Source organism: Polypterus senegalus, chromosome 10, assembly GCF_016835505.1.
Source record: "Polypterus senegalus isolate Bchr_013 chromosome 10, ASM1683550v1, whole genome shotgun sequence".
Taxonomy (NCBI): Eukaryota; Metazoa; Chordata; class Cladistia; order Polypteriformes; family Polypteridae; genus Polypterus; species Polypterus senegalus.
The window spans coordinates 129,888,754-129,906,460 of record NC_053163.1 but is presented as its reverse complement, the minus strand read 5'-3'; the positions used below and the strand labels follow the sequence as shown (position 1 = coordinate 129,906,460).

Here is a 17,707-nt window from a genome sequence, read left to right as displayed (position 1 = left end):
GAAACCTGATGCAGCCTGCAAGAACCCTGCGCCGTTGGAGAAGCATAAAGCCAAAGCAACACAGGAACGGCCATAAAACAGCAATATTAGTGTCCAAGAGTGGCCATCTCAGAGTCCAGATCTCAATCCAATTGACAGTTTGTAGTTGAACTTTCAAAATTCTGTCCACTCACAATCCCCACGCAATCTGACAAAGCTTGAGCAATTCTACAAAGGGGAATGGAGAAAACCTGTAGTGCCCACATACGCAGAACTGGCAGGGACCTGTGGGCACAGATTCAAAGCTGTGTGATGGGTTCAAATAAAGGTTGGTTTATTAATCAAATCCTCTCTAATATGTCACCACAAGTACAAAAACACAGATTTTCCCTCCACGGTACTTTTTTTCCTACCGCACTACCTTCCTCCACTCAAGTGTTGCTCCACTACCTCCCAGCTCCGACTCACCTGGATAAGGGAGTGTGGTTCCTTTTGTTACAGACCCGGGAGTACTTCCTGTGCCAGGGTGATTGCCCAATGGAAGCACTTCCGGGTTACACGGAAGTCCATTATAACAGGGAGCTTGTCTCCCTGCAGTGCCCTCTTGTGGCCCCCAGTGACTCCAGCAGGTCTGCTCTGCCAGATTGCATTTCCTGGCATGCCCTGTTGCTTTCCTACTGGGCACCAACATCCAGGGTTGCTGCCATCTAGCATGCTGGAGGAAAAAAAGCCTCTAGCGACGTCTTTCTTTCCCAGTGGGCTGTCCGTCCATCCCTTTTGGTCCTTCCTTACAGGTGTGATCACTTCTTTCTCCCCGGCCGGGATGCTTATCTGCTTATTAGGAATCTCCCATCCGGGTAAGGAACCATTCTCCTTCCTGTCCGGGATGTCCGTCCAGCCCATGTGGTATCTACAGCTGTTATGGCTGCCAAAGAAGCATCTACTAAATACTGATTTGAAAAGCGTGAATAAGTGTGATTAATTATTTTGTGTTTTATATTTGTAATTTATTTAAACCACTCTGCAGAGATCTATTTTCATTTTGACATTAAAGAGTTTTTCTGTTGTTCAGTGTCAAAACCCAAATTAAATCCACTGTGATTCAATGTTAAAAACAATGAATGTGAAAACTTCCAAAAACCTACACTCAGCATGGTTGTACCTGGGCTGAGTGATATGTCACCCAAAGGGTGCTGGAGCTAAGCAAGCTAACACCTGGACTGTTTCTTCCGGTTTACCACAGATGCTTACCAGAAGATGTTTGTATCTCCACTTCTCAGACATTCTCAGACAGGATATCCATGTTGGAGGTGCAGTGGTAGTACTGCTGCCTCACAGTAAGAAGATCACGGGTTTGCGTCCTGGGTCCTCCCTGTGTGGAGAGTGCTTTGAGTAGTGAGAAAAGTGCTATAACAATGTAAATAATAATAATATTCTGTCTCCCGGCAACTTTTTTTTATTTTTACACTGACCTCTACATAATTGCCTACATAACAGTGTAAGAAGCCCTATATGAGTGTTTTCAGATTAACGGATGCACTTGGACAGCATGCAGGCTTGGGCAGATTTGTGGCAGATGAAATTTAATGTCGGTAAATCTCTTACAGTGGGTACGGAAACTATTCAGACCCCCTTCAATTTTTCACTCTTTGTTAAATTGCAGCCATTTGCTAAAATCATTTGAATTAATTTTTTTCCCTCATTAATGTACACACAGCACCCCATATTGACAGACAAAAAAAGAATTTTTGAAATTGTTGCAGATTTATTAAAAAAGAAAAACTGAAATATCACATGGTCCTAAGTATTCAGACCCTTTGCTCAGTATTTAGTAGAAGCACCCTTTTATGGCAAAGATGCAACAAGTTTTTCACACCTGGATTTGGGGATCCTCTGGCATTCCTCCTTGCAGATCCTCTCCAGTTCTGTCAGGTTGGATGGTAAACGTTGGTGGACAGCCATTTTTAGGTCTCTTCAGAGATGCTCAATTGGGTTTAAGTCAGGCCTCTGGCTGGGCCATTCAAGAACAGTCACACAGTTGTTGTTAAGCCACCCCTTCATTATTTTAGCTGTGTGCTTAGGGTCATTGTCTTGTTGGAAGGTAAACCTTCGGCCCAGTCTGAGGTCCTTAGCAGTCTGGAGAAGGTTTTTGTCCAGGATATCCCTGTACTTGGCCGCATTCATCTTTCCCTCGATTGCAACCAGTCGTCCTGTCCCTGCAGCTGAAAAACACCCCCACAGCATGATGCTACCACCGCCATGCTTCACTGTGGGGACTGTATTGGACAAGTGATGAGCAGTGCCTGGTTGTCTCCACACACTGAGGAGCGGCAAGACACATTACAGCCCACATGGAGTTTGCTAAAAGACACCTGAAGAACTCTGAGATGGTGAGAAATAAGATTCTCTGGTCTGATGAGACCAAGATAGAACTTTTTGATCTTAATTCTAAGCAGTATGTGTGGAGACTTCTTTTTTTTTGTCTGTTAATATGGGGTGCTGTGTGTACATTAATGAGGAAAAAAATTAATTTAAATGATTTTAGCAAATGGCTGCAATATAACAAAGAGTGAAAAATTGAAGGGGGTCTGAATACTTTCCGTCCCCACTGTATATATATTTCTCTTCTGGTTCGTCCTGCTTCCACTTCAAAACCGGTCCCGCCCACATGCAGCCGACACGGCATTTCTCGATTCCTATTTGTCATCTTCCATGTCATGCACTATACTGGCCTGCTGAGCGTAATACATCCAACAAGTACTCGAGGTACTGCCACAACAGTAAAGTAGCTTTACCACCTTTGCGGGTGCCACCTGTGTCTTTACAACAGCTTCTTACACAGCAAACATCAGAAGCTAAAAATTATCGTGAACACATTCGAGAATACAACTCTTCTCTAGCGTTTGCTTCTACGAATGCACAGATAACTCAACCTCTTGGCCACGTACCATACTGTTTTAAAATACACGGGCAAATTTATCACCAAATCTCTCCACTATACGTTAACACTTCTACCTCTCCAGGATATGGACAGTTGTATGTTTTTGACACAGCACAAGCTACTGAAATATGCTTACAAAATAAAGCAAATCTGCATGCAGCAACAATGTACTTCTCCAGCTAGATTTCATGCTTAGAACCATCAACCCCTTCGCTAAATCATTCTAACACATGCATGAAATCGCTCAGTCCAATCCAACAGCATGTTTGAATGGTTTTCAAGGAAAACCTTAGGCAGGATTTACGACGATACAATGCCCCGACATGTCACACCAATGTTGCAGCGATTTTCATTGGAGAAGATGGCAAAATGCCTGCTGAAAGGGACATTTGCATCTTTCCCATTGGTAACTCCTGTAAACTGATTTCCATGCTCAATATGAATTGCGATCCTATGGTTTACCCACTTTTATTCCCTTATGGAGACATTGGCTGGCACAAACATTTACAACATGTTTCAGATAAAAGAACCGCCAAGCAAATAAGGCTTACTCAATGCCAATTTTACATGTACAGATTAGCAGTGAGGAATACATTTAGTATTTTGCACTCCAGAGGCAAACTATTCCAACAGTACATCGTAGATGCGTATGTTAAAACAGAGGGCGTGCGTCTCAACTATCTCAGATTACACCAACAAGATCTGCGCGTGAAACTATCAGACGCATAACAAGCAAACGCTGAAAATAACGTATGTGTAGGCAAAATGATTGTATTTCCATCCACTTTTCCAGGAAGTCCAAGGTACATGCAACAAAACTATCAGGATGCCATGGCCATAGTACGTAAATTCGGAAAGCCTGATTTATTTAGCACTTTCACATGTAATCGTGCTTGGCCGGAAATTCTACACGCACACTGCGTCTTTCAAGAAGTATTTATTTCTTCTTGATTTCTGAATTCCTTTATCACCGTTTTCCATTCCTATTCTTACACCGCCATATGCTATGGCGGGCGTCGGCTAGTGTAAAGTATTACACGTAGGAAATAAAAGTTTTAGGTTTGACTACACAACCAGAGGTCTGAAAATCAAACGTATATCTTATGAGAAGGATTTAGGAGTCGTAGTGGACTTGACACTATTAATAGCCAGACAGTGTTCTGAAGCCATTATGAAGGCTAACAGAATGTTAGGTTATATAGTGTCCTGATGTGTAGAGTACAAGTCCAAGGAGGTTCTCCTCAAGTTTTATAACACACTGGTGAGGCCTCATCTGGAGTACTGTGCACAGTTTTGGTCTCCAGGCTACAAAAATGATATAGAAGTGCTGGAAAAGGTCCAGAGAAGAGCGACTAGGCTGATTCCAGGGCTACAGGGGATGGATTATGAAGAAAGATTAAAGAGCTGAGCCTTTTCACTTTAAACAAAACAAGACATGATTGAAGTGTTTAAAATTATGAAGGGAATTAGTCCAGTGTATTGAGGCAGTTATTTTAAAATGAGTTCATCAACAACACGGGGATGCAGTTGGAAACTTGTTAATGGTAAACTTCACACAAACATTTGGAAGTTTTCTTTACACAGAGAACCATAGACAAAAAGAATAAGTTACCAAGAAGTGTGGTAGACAGTCAGACTTTAGGAACTTTCAAAACTCAACTTGATTTTATTTTAGAAGAACTAGGGGGCCTTGCCCCCTGCTCGCTTCGCTCGTCAACTACCGTGTTTGGTTTTCTGGATACACACTTTTAAGATTTTTTTTCTTTGAATTGTTGCTATTTCATTTGTTTTACTTTTGTTTCAGAACTTCGTTAAAAACAATATTTGGAATCTTTCGAGTCCCAACATGCTGAATCTTTTTAATGAGGTCAGTGAGACTTGTGTTTAATGACTTTGTACCATAATTCAGGATAGGTTTCAGCACAGAGAAAACGATCTTCATCATCAGCAGTTAATAATTTTTTTTGCAAAGTAACCAATAAATGCATGTGAGTTAAACCCCGTTTTTGAAATTCTCTGACTTAAACTTCAAAGCCTTACAATATTTACATACTTCTGACATATCACCCGTGTCCATATATTCCATCTCTATTCGCCTTTTCGTTATTTCTCTTTGTTTGCGCTAATGCACTGTTTTCTTTCATTTTTTGACACTCATTTTTTTCTGCTTTCATATTCTGCATGTGTTTCGCGCTTACTTTTTTTTGAGTCTTTTGAATTCCAGTTTTCATTATTTCTATCCTGTTCTGCATGTGTTTGGCCCCCTTGTTTTTTAACCTCTTTATGACGTTTTACTTTCTTTTCTACTCTACTCTTTTATTCCTGACCTCGTTTTGTCCTGCTTTTTCTCAATGATACCTGGTCCGTGGTGATTATTTTCCCTTTTTTCAAGTCATAATTTCCGTTTGTTTGTGCTACTGCGATCTTTACTTTCTTTTTTTTGATAATTTCTAATTTTCCTGCTTTCATATTCTTTAACTTTCTCTGCATTTGTATCGTGCCAACTTTTTTTTGAGCCTTTCGAATTCCACTGCTTTCATAATCTCTTACCTGCTCTGCATGTGTATAGCGCCAATGTTTTTGAACATCTTTATGAAGTTCTTTTACTCTTTGTCTTTAAATTCTGAGCCCGATTGGATGTGCTTTTTTTTCAATTCCACTTGTTCCGGGCTGATAATTACTTTCCTTATTTTCTGAATTTGCACCTTGATTATTCTTTTTCTTTTTTGCATTTTTTTCTCACCGCTTTTAAATTTCTTTTCTTTGCGTTGCTCTTTCTTCTTCGCTTAGTCATCGATGTTTCATTTATAACGTATTGTCCTTATACGCTTTATATGTGCTGAGAGCCCTGGATCTGTGTGTGCTCAAAGCCTTTGCACGACTGAGTGTTTTGCTGCCCGTGGTCTTATTTGATATTGGTTGTAAGTAGGGAGTATCTTACAAGAATCTCATGTCCTACGTCATCACGAGATGGTCCTGGGTCAATCTCTTGGCACAAAGTCTCATGTTTAAGGTCCCTGTGAGGTGCTCCGTGGCCAATCTCTTTCATCTTGCGTGTCTTTTAAGTGTCTTCCGTGTTCTTCACGTGAAGATCACGTCTCGTCTCCCTAGTCTTTCTCTCCCAGGACTTTTTGTTATAATAGAGAGATTAAGTGGATAGGACTGGTGAGTTTTGTTGGGCTGAATAGCCTGTTCTCGTCTAGATTGTTCTAATGTTCTAACCCCAGAAAGGACAGTCATGCAACCAAATATCAAATTAATCAATAAATAAATCAAAGTAAGCATAATGACTAGGAAGCAACATGTGGGAGGCACGTGTGTTTGTGGATCGGAGGAATGAAGCATATGTGCGACAGAAGTTTGGAGCAAGTTATTCGTTATTTGCTTTGGATCTGTACTAGTACCAGTAATGAAGTCTGAAAGTTGGTATCAACACAAAAGTCAAACTTTTAGTACTGATACAACACTAATTTCCATTTTATAACCTGTGGAGGATGGCATCGAAGCCAAAGGTGCAGTTTGTGTTGTGTTGTGTTGTGTTGTGTTGTTTTCCTTCGTAGCTTTCACATTGACTTGTTGTTCCTCACCTTTTTCAAACTACAGTAGGTATTAATCCAGGAAGGCTGGCATTCAGTGTAATACTATATTTCACAAAAGCAAGATTACTCAAGTCGCATAAAATCTAGAAAATCCCCTGGTGAAATACCCAAAGGAATTTAGTGTGATTGGCTTGTTCATACTTGTCGACTGCAGTCACAGTTCCAGGTAGAGCTGTGGATTCACAAAATTATATCAAGGTTCACAACTGCCAACCTCACAGTTGGTTTTGTTTTTGCCTAAAGAAAAATGGGTTGGTGAGCAGTAAGAAGTAAAAGTATTAAGGTTTTATGCACCATTGACTACTAAACCTGATGAGATCCTCATGTGGATGTTAATGACGGAACACATCTTTCACACAAATAACCTTGAAAGAAGCCGGGATTAACTGTTACTGAAATTTGATTCTTTGTGAATTACCAGGATTAACTTTTACTCAAAATCTGTGTGATTTTATTGTTCATGTTCATCGTGACTGGCCTTGGTGAGGGGGTGGGTATCCTAAACATCGGGCAAAGGGTCCAACATTACTAGTTATTTTCTTTTTCTGAAGGAAAATACATTTTTACCAACAATGTAAAACACAAAATTTCTTGTATTTTTTCATATTTTCTGTTTTTGCACACTACATTCACAAACACTCATTTCAGACTTCAGCAATACTGAAACTGAAAATAATGTAACTTAACAGTCTAAAACCTACCTAATAATCCAGTTTTGGGTCAAAGATGGATGGAGACCACAGCTGTAAGAAAAAGTTAGTAAACCCTTTCAAATGGCCTGGACTTCTGTTTTAATTACTCATAGCAATGTGGTCTGATCTTGAACTTCGTTCATAGTTTCCTGGTGTTATGAACTGCCTGCTCTCAAAATTCAATACCTAGGCTGTTCCTCAAAACTAGGCCATAAGGCTTCATAAGTGGCCTCATAACAAAGCAGCCTGGCCCCGAACTTTAAAAGCATATAGCATATATATATATATATATATATATCTCTCTATATATATATATATATATATATATATATATATAGAGAGAGAGAGAGAGAGAGAGAGAGAGAGAGAGAGAGAGAGAGAGAGAGAGAGAGAGAGAGAGAGAGAGAGAGAGAGAGAGAGAGAGAGAGAGAGAACACCAGGGAACAGATGTTATTAAAGAAAAGTGTCAGAGAGTCAATCCTACTGTCATCTAAGATTGAACTGAAGTGAAACAAACAGGAGTTGAAAACCAAAAATCATCTTCTAGCAGTTCACGTGCCAACAAAGTGAATTTTGTTTCTTTCATCTATCCATCATCTTGAAAACCGGCTGTTAAAAACGTTGCACTTCTAATGTCACAAGTGGTGCACTTCCAGCAACCAGAACATTGCAGCAGTGAAACAACACTAAGAAAATGCTGACATCCGTGACCAAAACAACATGGCATCCCGTAACATGTGCTTAGAATTCATAATTTGGAGATCACATGGAGTATTTTTTATTAATGCCAAATGATTCTCCATATCAACAAGCAAACCTATATAGCGGAATATAACTACAGTATATTAATGCATCCCACTTATACAAGGTCCAACTTATAAATCCAAAAGGGAGAGTGGAGAGGCATAAAAACCCCTGGCTCAAATAACAAAACAGTTCTTCTTGTAGCAGTAATAAACTTTATTAAGCAAAATACTCAGAAAATATAAACAAAGAGTAAATGCAAAATGAAAAAGGCACATACTAAATGTGTAGGCGACTAAAAAAGGAGCAACCTTCAAATTTGTTGTTGTACATGAGTACTACAGGAGCACATTCAAGGCTCAAAGCAGAAAGACGCCATGCCTTTGACAAAAGGGAAAGCAAAGCCAGAACCACTTCTTTGTTTTTACACTCGGAGAATAAGACAAGGCCAGAGACAACACAGGACATTACTACTGGTGCCGCGATGGATGCCTGTCACTTCAGCCAAGTATGACTATATAAAAACGCGAAACTCCAGAAATCTGCATTCATTAATGAACCAACCAGTCCATTAGTGACAGAACGTGTACTTAAGAAGCATCTCAAGCTCTATTACTCTAAGACCATGATGGTCTTTACTCTTGTTTCGATTGATTTTCATTCACTGCCTAAACATAACTAAACAGGGCTATATGCTGAAACCTGAAACCTCACATAGTGTTGCTCTCTTGGTTTTACACTGTATATCAGTAATCAAATCAAGTAACAAGAGCAGAAGTCCATAAACCAAAGAATCAAAAAGTGAACTTACCATATCCAAAAATCAAAATCCAACATTGAAAGCCAAACAACACACACAAATACAAATGCTGAGGGAGTTACCTCTGCTTCAACATGAGGGTGCCCCTCCCCTAAGCATCAACATACAGAAGATAATTAACAGAATTAACATAAGACAAAGCAAAAGAAAAAAAGAAAGTACAATACAATACAAAAGAAAACAGAAACATGTTCAATAACGTAAAAAAAAAAAATCACAAAATAAAGAAACAGAAAAGAAACTGAAGCCAGGAGCGGAGGCCTGTTCAAACCATGTCACTATTACCTGAGGCAGAAATTATCCAGAAAAAAGGTTTGTGTCTCTTGTCATAGTGTAAATAAGGATGAGGCAATGACATCAGATGTTGTGACAACATCGAAACTCAAGACTAGAAGTGAATGTCTTTGTAACAAACAACATAGCTGTGGCAACCCAAAAATCTCGCAAAACAGCGACATCTGTGGAGGATGTCACTGTAATAACAATAATTATTTTTAAATGCCACAGAAATGGACTACAATTACTCAGATAACACAGAAATTGAAAATTTTAAACAAAAGAAAAACCAACAATACAGACATTTAACAGAAAGAATTAACGTTCAACAAATTCGATTTACTACTGACTGCGAACAGCAGAAACAGACGAGTTACAATAATGATTGTTGTTTTCTTCATTTTTTTGTGCTCAACAACTTTTCAGTAAAATTTTAGTTTTCCCATCCTGGCACATAATTGTCCTATTTCCTACTGACAAAAGGCTCCGGAAGGTGGACACCTGCTATAACTGTCCTTAAACTGCTACTGTGTTTTTGACACTTCCTCCCTACTTCAAAAACAGGACAGTGGGACAGGCACATATGTCTAAGCCCTCGTCTGACAGTCATATTTCTCTCACTTCCCTTTTGTCCAGCTGTCTGGTAAAAATTACAGGAGACCTGACGTTGTCCTTCCCTTCAGGGATTGTCCAGATTTTCAGCAACAGTGCCACTGCCCCTGTCCTCAGCTTTCGATTGGTGAAAACAGCAAGAGTGGATCAGTTTGTGCCCAATCAGAAGCTTCTCTTCAGGTGAGTATGGGATTGAAGTGGTGGGTTCCCTAGAATGGTAGATGAGATTCTATTTCCTCTCCCCCAGCAGAAATATGATCACCCATTTATAGCTCCACGTTCTCTGCTTATAATGCTCAGCATATGACTAGAATTTGATAATTTTTTTCCAGTTTCTGGCACTATTTGGGTCTTCCGTCACAGTTAACTTTAAGCTAAGGACTTTTGTTCTTCCAGCGATCCATCACAGACAGACCCTGACAGCAGAGACTTCTGGGTCAACATGCAGGCATTAACTGTCCATCTTCAGAGAGAAGCAGAGCTCAATCCACAGGCGTCGTATTTCAATGTGGGTCTGCTCAAGTACCAGGTGTGTTATGAGTTGTTTTTTTAGGATTGTCCTCTTCACTTCTCTCTGCCACTGTCACTCTTTGTTCTCAATGCCCCCTGTCCCCTGTGCATTAAACTCCCGCTTGCTGTGTTTAGGTCTCCTCTCAGGACCCACGGTGTGCACCTCTCCGCCTCTCTGCCCAGTGCATGCGCAGTGGCTCAGTCACACGTGTCTCACTGGACTACCACTACTGCCCTTCCTCCTCTTCTACAGAGCTCAGTAATGTTCAGGTGGTAATCCCCCTAGAGGAATCGGCCATGGACGTACAGTGCCAACCTGCAGGAGTGTGGTGAGTGGCAGGACTTTCAGGGTGGCCCGCTGAATCTGCCTTCATGTTCCTGTGGTTTAATATACCTTCCCTGTTCCAGGAATGCTGAAGAGAGGAGGCTGCTGTGGAAACTGCCCAATATCTCGCTGACAACTGATGGCAAAGGTGAGTGACCCCTATAGGGGCTTGAGTATGAGTATGGCAAGCCGAGAGATCTTAAAAAGAGTTATGCATATCTGAAAATACAATGCATTTTAAGATTTGGCATATCTTGAAAGGACACACCATTCATTCTGAGATATCTCAACTGCATTTCAAGATATCTTAAAAGAAGTTCCCATTGGAAAATATAATGAGAAGACAACAGTAAAGTGCTGGGGTCCATGAAGGACCCCTATTTAGTGGCAGACAAAAAGAAAGTAGAGTACAACAACTGTATGGTTGAAATAGTGGCTTGTTAGCCCACAACTGCTAATGTTGTGACAACGGTTCATCACCATCAGCTGCAGGTTCAAGAGAAAACACCAGTTTCAGGTAGAATTAGTTCTTAGTGTCTGAAGTGAAAATGGAGGAACTTCTCGCTGAAGCAGAAATGATGTCGGTGCTCCTCCCGAATGTCGTCCCCCGATCAATTGATAAAGAGGTAACAGTTGCTACCACTGACGTTACACCCTTCTCAATCCCCATAGCTGACACACTCACGATGCTACTTAGGTGCGCTTTCCACTGTGCATTCTGAGATATCGCAAATACATTTCAAAATATTGTAGCAACCTCACCGTGACTGGTTTCTAAAAGAAGAAACACAGCAGGACAAAGAAAGGATTGCAGAACAGTTTAATCAAATAGTCAAAAAAAAAAATACACAAATGTAAAAGTAAAGTAAATGACTTTGAACTCGAACTGTTTACATGTTATCTATGTATCTCTCGTTGCTTTGTCCCTGAGAGACGCTATCAATAGACCCAAAAAAAAAACCTGTGGTTCCACTACCATAACCCACCTCGCATACCCAGCTGAACTCCTCCTCTCGCTGCCTCTACACCTTCTAAGCTGTTCCTCGAACCATCCAGAATTCCCCGCCCCTCCATTTAAGGTGCCGCCCCTTTTCTTCCCTTAACTGTCAATCATATCCCTGACATCAGTCCTCCACTCCGTTCTCTGCCCTCCTCGCTCAACCCAGCAGTCACTTTCCCTCTGGGCTTCATCCTGGCTGGGATGCTACAATAACTTAAAATTAAGTCTGTGGAGACTTATGGAATGTAATTCAAAATGACTTTCTGTAAAGAAAAGATAAAACTTGCCAAGTGTGGCTGCCCAGCCAACCTAGATGAGACAGGCATTGTTGAGGCTGTCTTCACCAAGCCCCTCTTTGTGTGAGGTGGTGGTGCTATGTCTAAATAGACCCACTCAGCCATGGAGGTCAGTGATGGAGACCTGATGCTACCTCAGTCCATCAGGTTGGCGGCCATCGTGCCTTCAGAGGAAGAATGCAGATTTAGTGCTGTGGACTACCATTGTTCATCTCACTTGTCTCCTCCGCCCCAGAACCTTTGTAAGGAATAAGTGAAGAACGTAGACAGGTTACAGGTGCTATAACTGGAGGAGCTGACCACATATTCCTGGACCCCATTAACTTCATCATGGATGCTTTGAAGCTATGGCATAGAATGATCTGAGATAATCTGCAGAGACTCCAAGAACAGTAGGACATTGCCTTCATAGCTAGCTCACCTGGCTCAGCCCTAGTCTGCCCTCACAGCCATAAGTGTCAAAAAGACTCATCTACCTGATCCACTGTTGAGGACTTTTGGATCAGGCTTTAGTCAGGGCGACCCTGCTAGGATTGCAAATAGCATCGTTTGGAACTTTGCTGAACCACGCAAATCCTTCCAATCCACCAAGGCATTAATTTCCATTAATTTGACAAAAATTTTCAATGGAACTTCCTGTCAATTTTAAGATACCTTAAAACATATTTTAAATATCTCGAAAAAGAGAAGGAAATTCTCTTGAGATATCATGAAATATCTGAGGTGTCTTGAAAATGTATCTCAGATGTTGTATGTTTCCCCTGTCTGAAATGCTTATTAGATATCTCTGATCCATTTCACATTTCTTAAAATGTATTTCAAGATCTCTTAAATCAAGGTCTCTCAGGTCACAGGTTGTTGCTCTTGGTTCGCAAGTCACCATTGTATTAAATGGGAGTGGGCCGCATATGGTTTGCAAAGTGTGTTGCAGTGGGTCACTGCAGGTTAATTAAGCAATCGACATGGCTGTGCTATAACAGTCAACGGGGATTCTCTGAGGATCATCAATTACCGCACTTATATGCACTTCAATAACCCGGTTATTCAAAGGAACCTGATTTCTAAAATGCTATGTAAACCCTTATTCCATTTAGAGAAATCTGGTTAGTGTCCTCTGCGAAACCTGATTATCAGAGATAGATTTCTCCGTGAATAATCCAACTATATTGCCGCGTAAATCCATAACCGGGTTACAGTTAAGGATTTTCTAGTCTGCTCATGTCCGCTGCCTTCTGTCCGTCTGTATGTGCATTTCCTTCTCATGCGTTTTAAGCAGTCACTGGTAGAAGTGTCAACAGAATACATTTCCAGAGGCAAATATTTGGACAATTGCCTTCATTCTACTCAATCTGCCTCAATATTTCACAATTTGTTAAATTTTACGTTGATTAGTTGAATGGACAAGCTAAACTCAACATGTTGTGTAAACTGTTAAAAGTAACACGTGTAACGCAGTCCAATTATTAACAATTAACCCAACGCAATACAATATTTCAGCTGCACTGGGTGTCTGGCGCGAAACACACATAGCGAGTCCTTTGTAGGGCTCAGTTGCGTAGCCAAGTGTTTGTCACGTAAAATCTGGTATCCGAAACCTATAAATTAAATGTTGATGTGATTAAGCATCTTTATAAAATGCTAGCCCATGTAAGCTCGGGGTCCTAGAAACTATTGATATCGTCAGAAAATAAACTGAATTGTAGAGATGTCAGGTAATTGAAAGGAACTACTCTAGACGTCTCTCTCCTAGGAGGATTCAATTTACCGACGTGCTCGCTTCGCTTGTGCACTAGCGACGGGTGGAAAAGTAAAAGGAATACCATTTTGCCGTTGTTAGCGGCTAAGCAATTTTGTCTTTATTCTGAGGTTTCATTTTACTGATTTGCTCACTTCGCTTGTGTTATTAACTGCTGAGCGAGTTGTCTGTTTCCTTGGGGGCGGAGCCTTTACCCTGACTCCACCTCTCACTTCTGGGCCGGACAGACACACACACTTCCACGTGTAGACGTTTACATATATGAGGGGGGACCCAAAAATACGTGTTTAATTTTCTGTACAAACTACAATTAGTCTCCTTCAAAGTACACTCCATTGGCGGAAATACACCGTTTGTTCCATTGTTCGAAACATTTTTTAAATTCGTCTGAAGTAATGCCCATTAATGCTCTGGTCGTTTCTTGTTTTACCTCTTCGATGTCAGCAAAACGCCTTCCTTTCAAGTCTTTTTTCATCCGAGGGAACAAAAAGAAATCACACGGAGCTAAATCCGGTGAGTAGGGTGGGTGGTTCAGGGTAGTCATACCGTTTCAATAACAATAGTTTCTGTAACACTTTTTTCAAGAAGAAAACAAAATTTCACTGCCGCGCGTTGCTCACGATAATCGGCCATCGTAAAAAAACGACGCTTGCACAAAACTATTTTTACAAAATTCACTGAACACAAGCACAACCGTCCAGACTGATGGTACTTGGCAGACTTACTTGTGAGGAGTATAACTAGATCGCCCTAGCGGCCCAACCACGTACTACAAGTACCAACCTAACAACAGCAAAATTCCGGTTATTTTTGGGTCCCCCCTCGTAAGACAAGAGAATGATCACAGACGTCATGCTTATTTTCAGGTTCACAGTGGCCAATGATAACGTTTAACTCAGTTTAATGTCATCAGAGTGTTTTGCAAAGGAGAACTCCAGAAGATTACTTGCTTATGGAAACAAAGATTTTTAAGAAACCGGGTTTTCTGCCTTAACCGGGTCCGGTTGTGTGAGTGCGTGTAAACGCACTGATGGAGTCTTTCTCGATGGCGCTGAGAAGGGCAAGATTGGGTCACAAGAGAAAAACATTTAAGAAACTCTGGTCTAGGATATCTATAAAAAGAGATGAACTTATTTCAGGATACCTGAAAGGTTTTATGCTTATTTTCACATATCTCAAGTTTATCTCAACATACCTATTTCATTAGGTACAATGAAAATATCTACTCGGCCAATCACATAGCAGTAGCTCAATGCATTTAGGCCTGTAGGTATTATCAGGATGATCTGCTGAAGTTCAAACCAAACATCAGAATGGGGAAGAAAGGAGATTTAAGTGACTTTGAACGTGGCATGGTTGTTGGTGTCTGATGGGCTGGTGTTGGGTATTTCAGAAACTGCTGATCTACTGGGATTTTGGTGCATATCTATCTCTAGGGTTTACAGAGAATGGTCTGAAAAAGGGAAAATACCCAGTGAGTGGCAGTTCTCAGAGCAAAAATGTCTTGTTAATGCCGGAGGTCAGAGGCAAATGGCCAGACTGGTTTGAGCTGATAGAAAGGCAACAGTAACTCAGATAACCACTTGTTGCAAATGAGATATGCAGAAGAGCATCTCAGAACGTACAACATGTTGAACCTTGAAGCAGATGGCCTATAGCAGCAGGAGACCACAGCGGCTGCCACTCCTATTTGCTAAGAACAGGAAACTGAGGCTACAATTTCCATGGGCTCACCAAAAATTGGATAATAGAAGATTGGAAAAATGAGTCTCAATTTCTGCTGCGACATTTGGATGGTAGGGTTAGAATTTGGTGTCAACGACATGAAAGCATGGACCCCATCCTGCCTTATATCAACGCTTCAGGCTGGTGGTGTTGGTATAATAATGTGAGGGATATTTTCTTGGAACACTTTGGGCCCCTTAGTGCCAACTGAGCATCGTTTAAATGTCACAGCCTACCTGAGTATTGCTGCTGCCCATGTCCATCCCTTTATGACCACAGAGTACCAATCACACCATGTCACAAAACTCAAATCACCTCAAACTGCTTTCTTGAACATGGCAATGATTCCACTGTACTCAAATGGCCTCTACAGTTAACCAGATCTTAATCCAAATGAGCACCTTTAGGATGTGGTGGAATGGGAGATTCAAGATCATGGATATGCAGCCGACACATCTGCAGATGGTATCATGTCAGGTTGGACGAAAACCACTTAGGAAAGTTTGCAGCACCTTGTTGAGTATATGCCATGAAGAATTACAGCAGTTCTGAAGGCCAAAAGGGGGTCCAACCCGGTACTAGCAGAGTGTACCTAATAAAGTGGCCAGTGAGTGTTCATGCAAGGTCACTTCGAGACATCACATAAATGTATTGTAGATATCTTAAAATGTAAAAGAACGTACTTTAAGACATCTAGAGACAAAATTCAGATATCCCAAAAGGCAAATTACATTTTAAGATATCTCAAGTTCATTTCAAGATGTTTCTGAATGCCATACTTTAAAGATCTCTTCCTTCTCCTGAAGGTGAGACTCTCAAGAATGTCATATCAAAAGCTAAGCAGGCAAAAGGGTCTTGTAGAGACTCGGGGGCTGGGGAGGGGGTTAGGGTTAGCACTACATGTCCAGACTTCTTAACCTTCAGCTAGACTATTTGTGGATCAGGCTGCTCAAGTTCAAGGCTTCCAGGAGCCACTGGCTCCACTTTCCTTCTCACATCTGATTTTGTTCTGTCTGCTCTTCACCAGGGAAGGTGCGAGCCAGCTGGCAGTGTCGTGATGGCCACTGTGGACCTCCCCCCAATGTTGGAGTACAGTTTGTGGGATCTGGAGATGCCTTGTCAGGGGTTGACTTGGAACTGGTCGGTGGCCGATATCGCATGTCACTAGTCAAGAAGAGGTTTGCCACCGGTAAGTAGAGTTGTGAGTCTGTGAATCGGGAAAGAACCGTAGGCACCATAAGACTTGTGTGTCTGTACCGGTCAGTAGATGTGAGTGTGATGCTGTCTCATGTTGTCGTCTGGGAATCAATAAGAAGGTGAAAACGAGGGAGCCACCATCCCGAGCTACTTAACACCCCTTCTGACCAGGCATGCATGGAGACCAAACAATTCCTGCCCCCTTACAGAGAGGGTGTGGCCAATGTGAAGCCCCGCCCCACACGAAAAACGCCGTCTCTGCAGAAGGAAGCCAGACATATGGGATGGTACACCAAAAGAAACAAAGCTTGATTATGTCAAGTTGGGATAGATCCAGTTGGAAAAGATTGGGTTAATTGTGGATTGGTTGGACCATTCCAAGTCTGCATAGGCCAGTCATGCCTGTATCAGTTTAAGTCACAAGATGTCAGAATAAAACAAATTTGTTCAGGCCAAGCAAGGTCAGATTGGGTCAAATTAGGATAAGCCAATATAATAATATCAGGTAAGACCCGATCAGGCCACGTTGGCCAGACTATGTCAGCTCAGGTCAGGACCTTCTTCATGTTGAGTTAAGTTAGCTCAGACTGGGACTGTAAACCTAAAGCAGATTCAGTTAGGCCGGGTCAGGTGGGGCGTTGGCTGTTGTCTGTGACTCATGTCTTCTCATTCGTTTTCTGTCTCATAATGTTACCCTCTGAAACCCTCGAGCCCAACGGAGGCATTGTCCTTTCTAACGGATTTCTGGAATTTTCTGTATTCCAGAAAGAGGTTGCCTGGAAAAACTGTTGAGTGGACATCCCCGTGTGGGCCAGGCCGCCCCTAAAGCTAAGGGCCGCTACGTCCACGAGTCGGCGGTCTAGCTGTCCAAGGTAGTGCTGCTGCTGCTGCTCATCATGTGGCTTCTCCGTCCACCTCATGCTGCTTATCCCTCCATCATTTTTTTGGCTCCTTGTTTTGTTTTCCCACAATGCTTTTCTCTCTAATATGCTAATCATTTTTTGAAGCGCTCTCAGCATCTCTGCCAATATGCCACTGTTCAAAACTAGCCACTTTCCATGAGCTGAGCAAAGTCATCAGGGTTTGCTTCCAAGCTTCATCATTAGCCAATCATGCCAAAGTGCTGCCAGTGTGTTAAGCTAGTTGTGTGAAAAAGGAAGCCCACCCCATGGAAACCGGGGGCTTTTTTCCAACAGATTTACAGGCAAGCGATCCATCTTCATGCAAACAGTGCC

The 17,707-nt window shown here is 41.6% G+C and overlaps 1 protein-coding gene across 1 annotated transcript in view; it reads left to right on the top strand.

Annotated features, from left to right (window-relative positions):
* The window catches only part of LOC120537587 (F-BAR domain only protein 1-like), a 100,099-nt gene that overhangs the window by 79,968 nt on the left and 2,424 nt on the right, over positions 1-17,707 (top strand). Inside the window, 6 exon segments of the mRNA XM_039766637.1 lie at positions 9,688-9,843; positions 10,060-10,192; positions 10,309-10,502; positions 10,582-10,646; positions 16,303-16,464; positions 17,238-17,344. Of these exon segments, the coding sequence (XP_039622571.1) occupies positions 9,688-9,843; positions 10,060-10,192; positions 10,309-10,502; positions 10,582-10,646; positions 16,303-16,464; positions 17,238-17,335 (808 nt within the window). The 3' untranslated portion in view covers positions 17,336-17,344.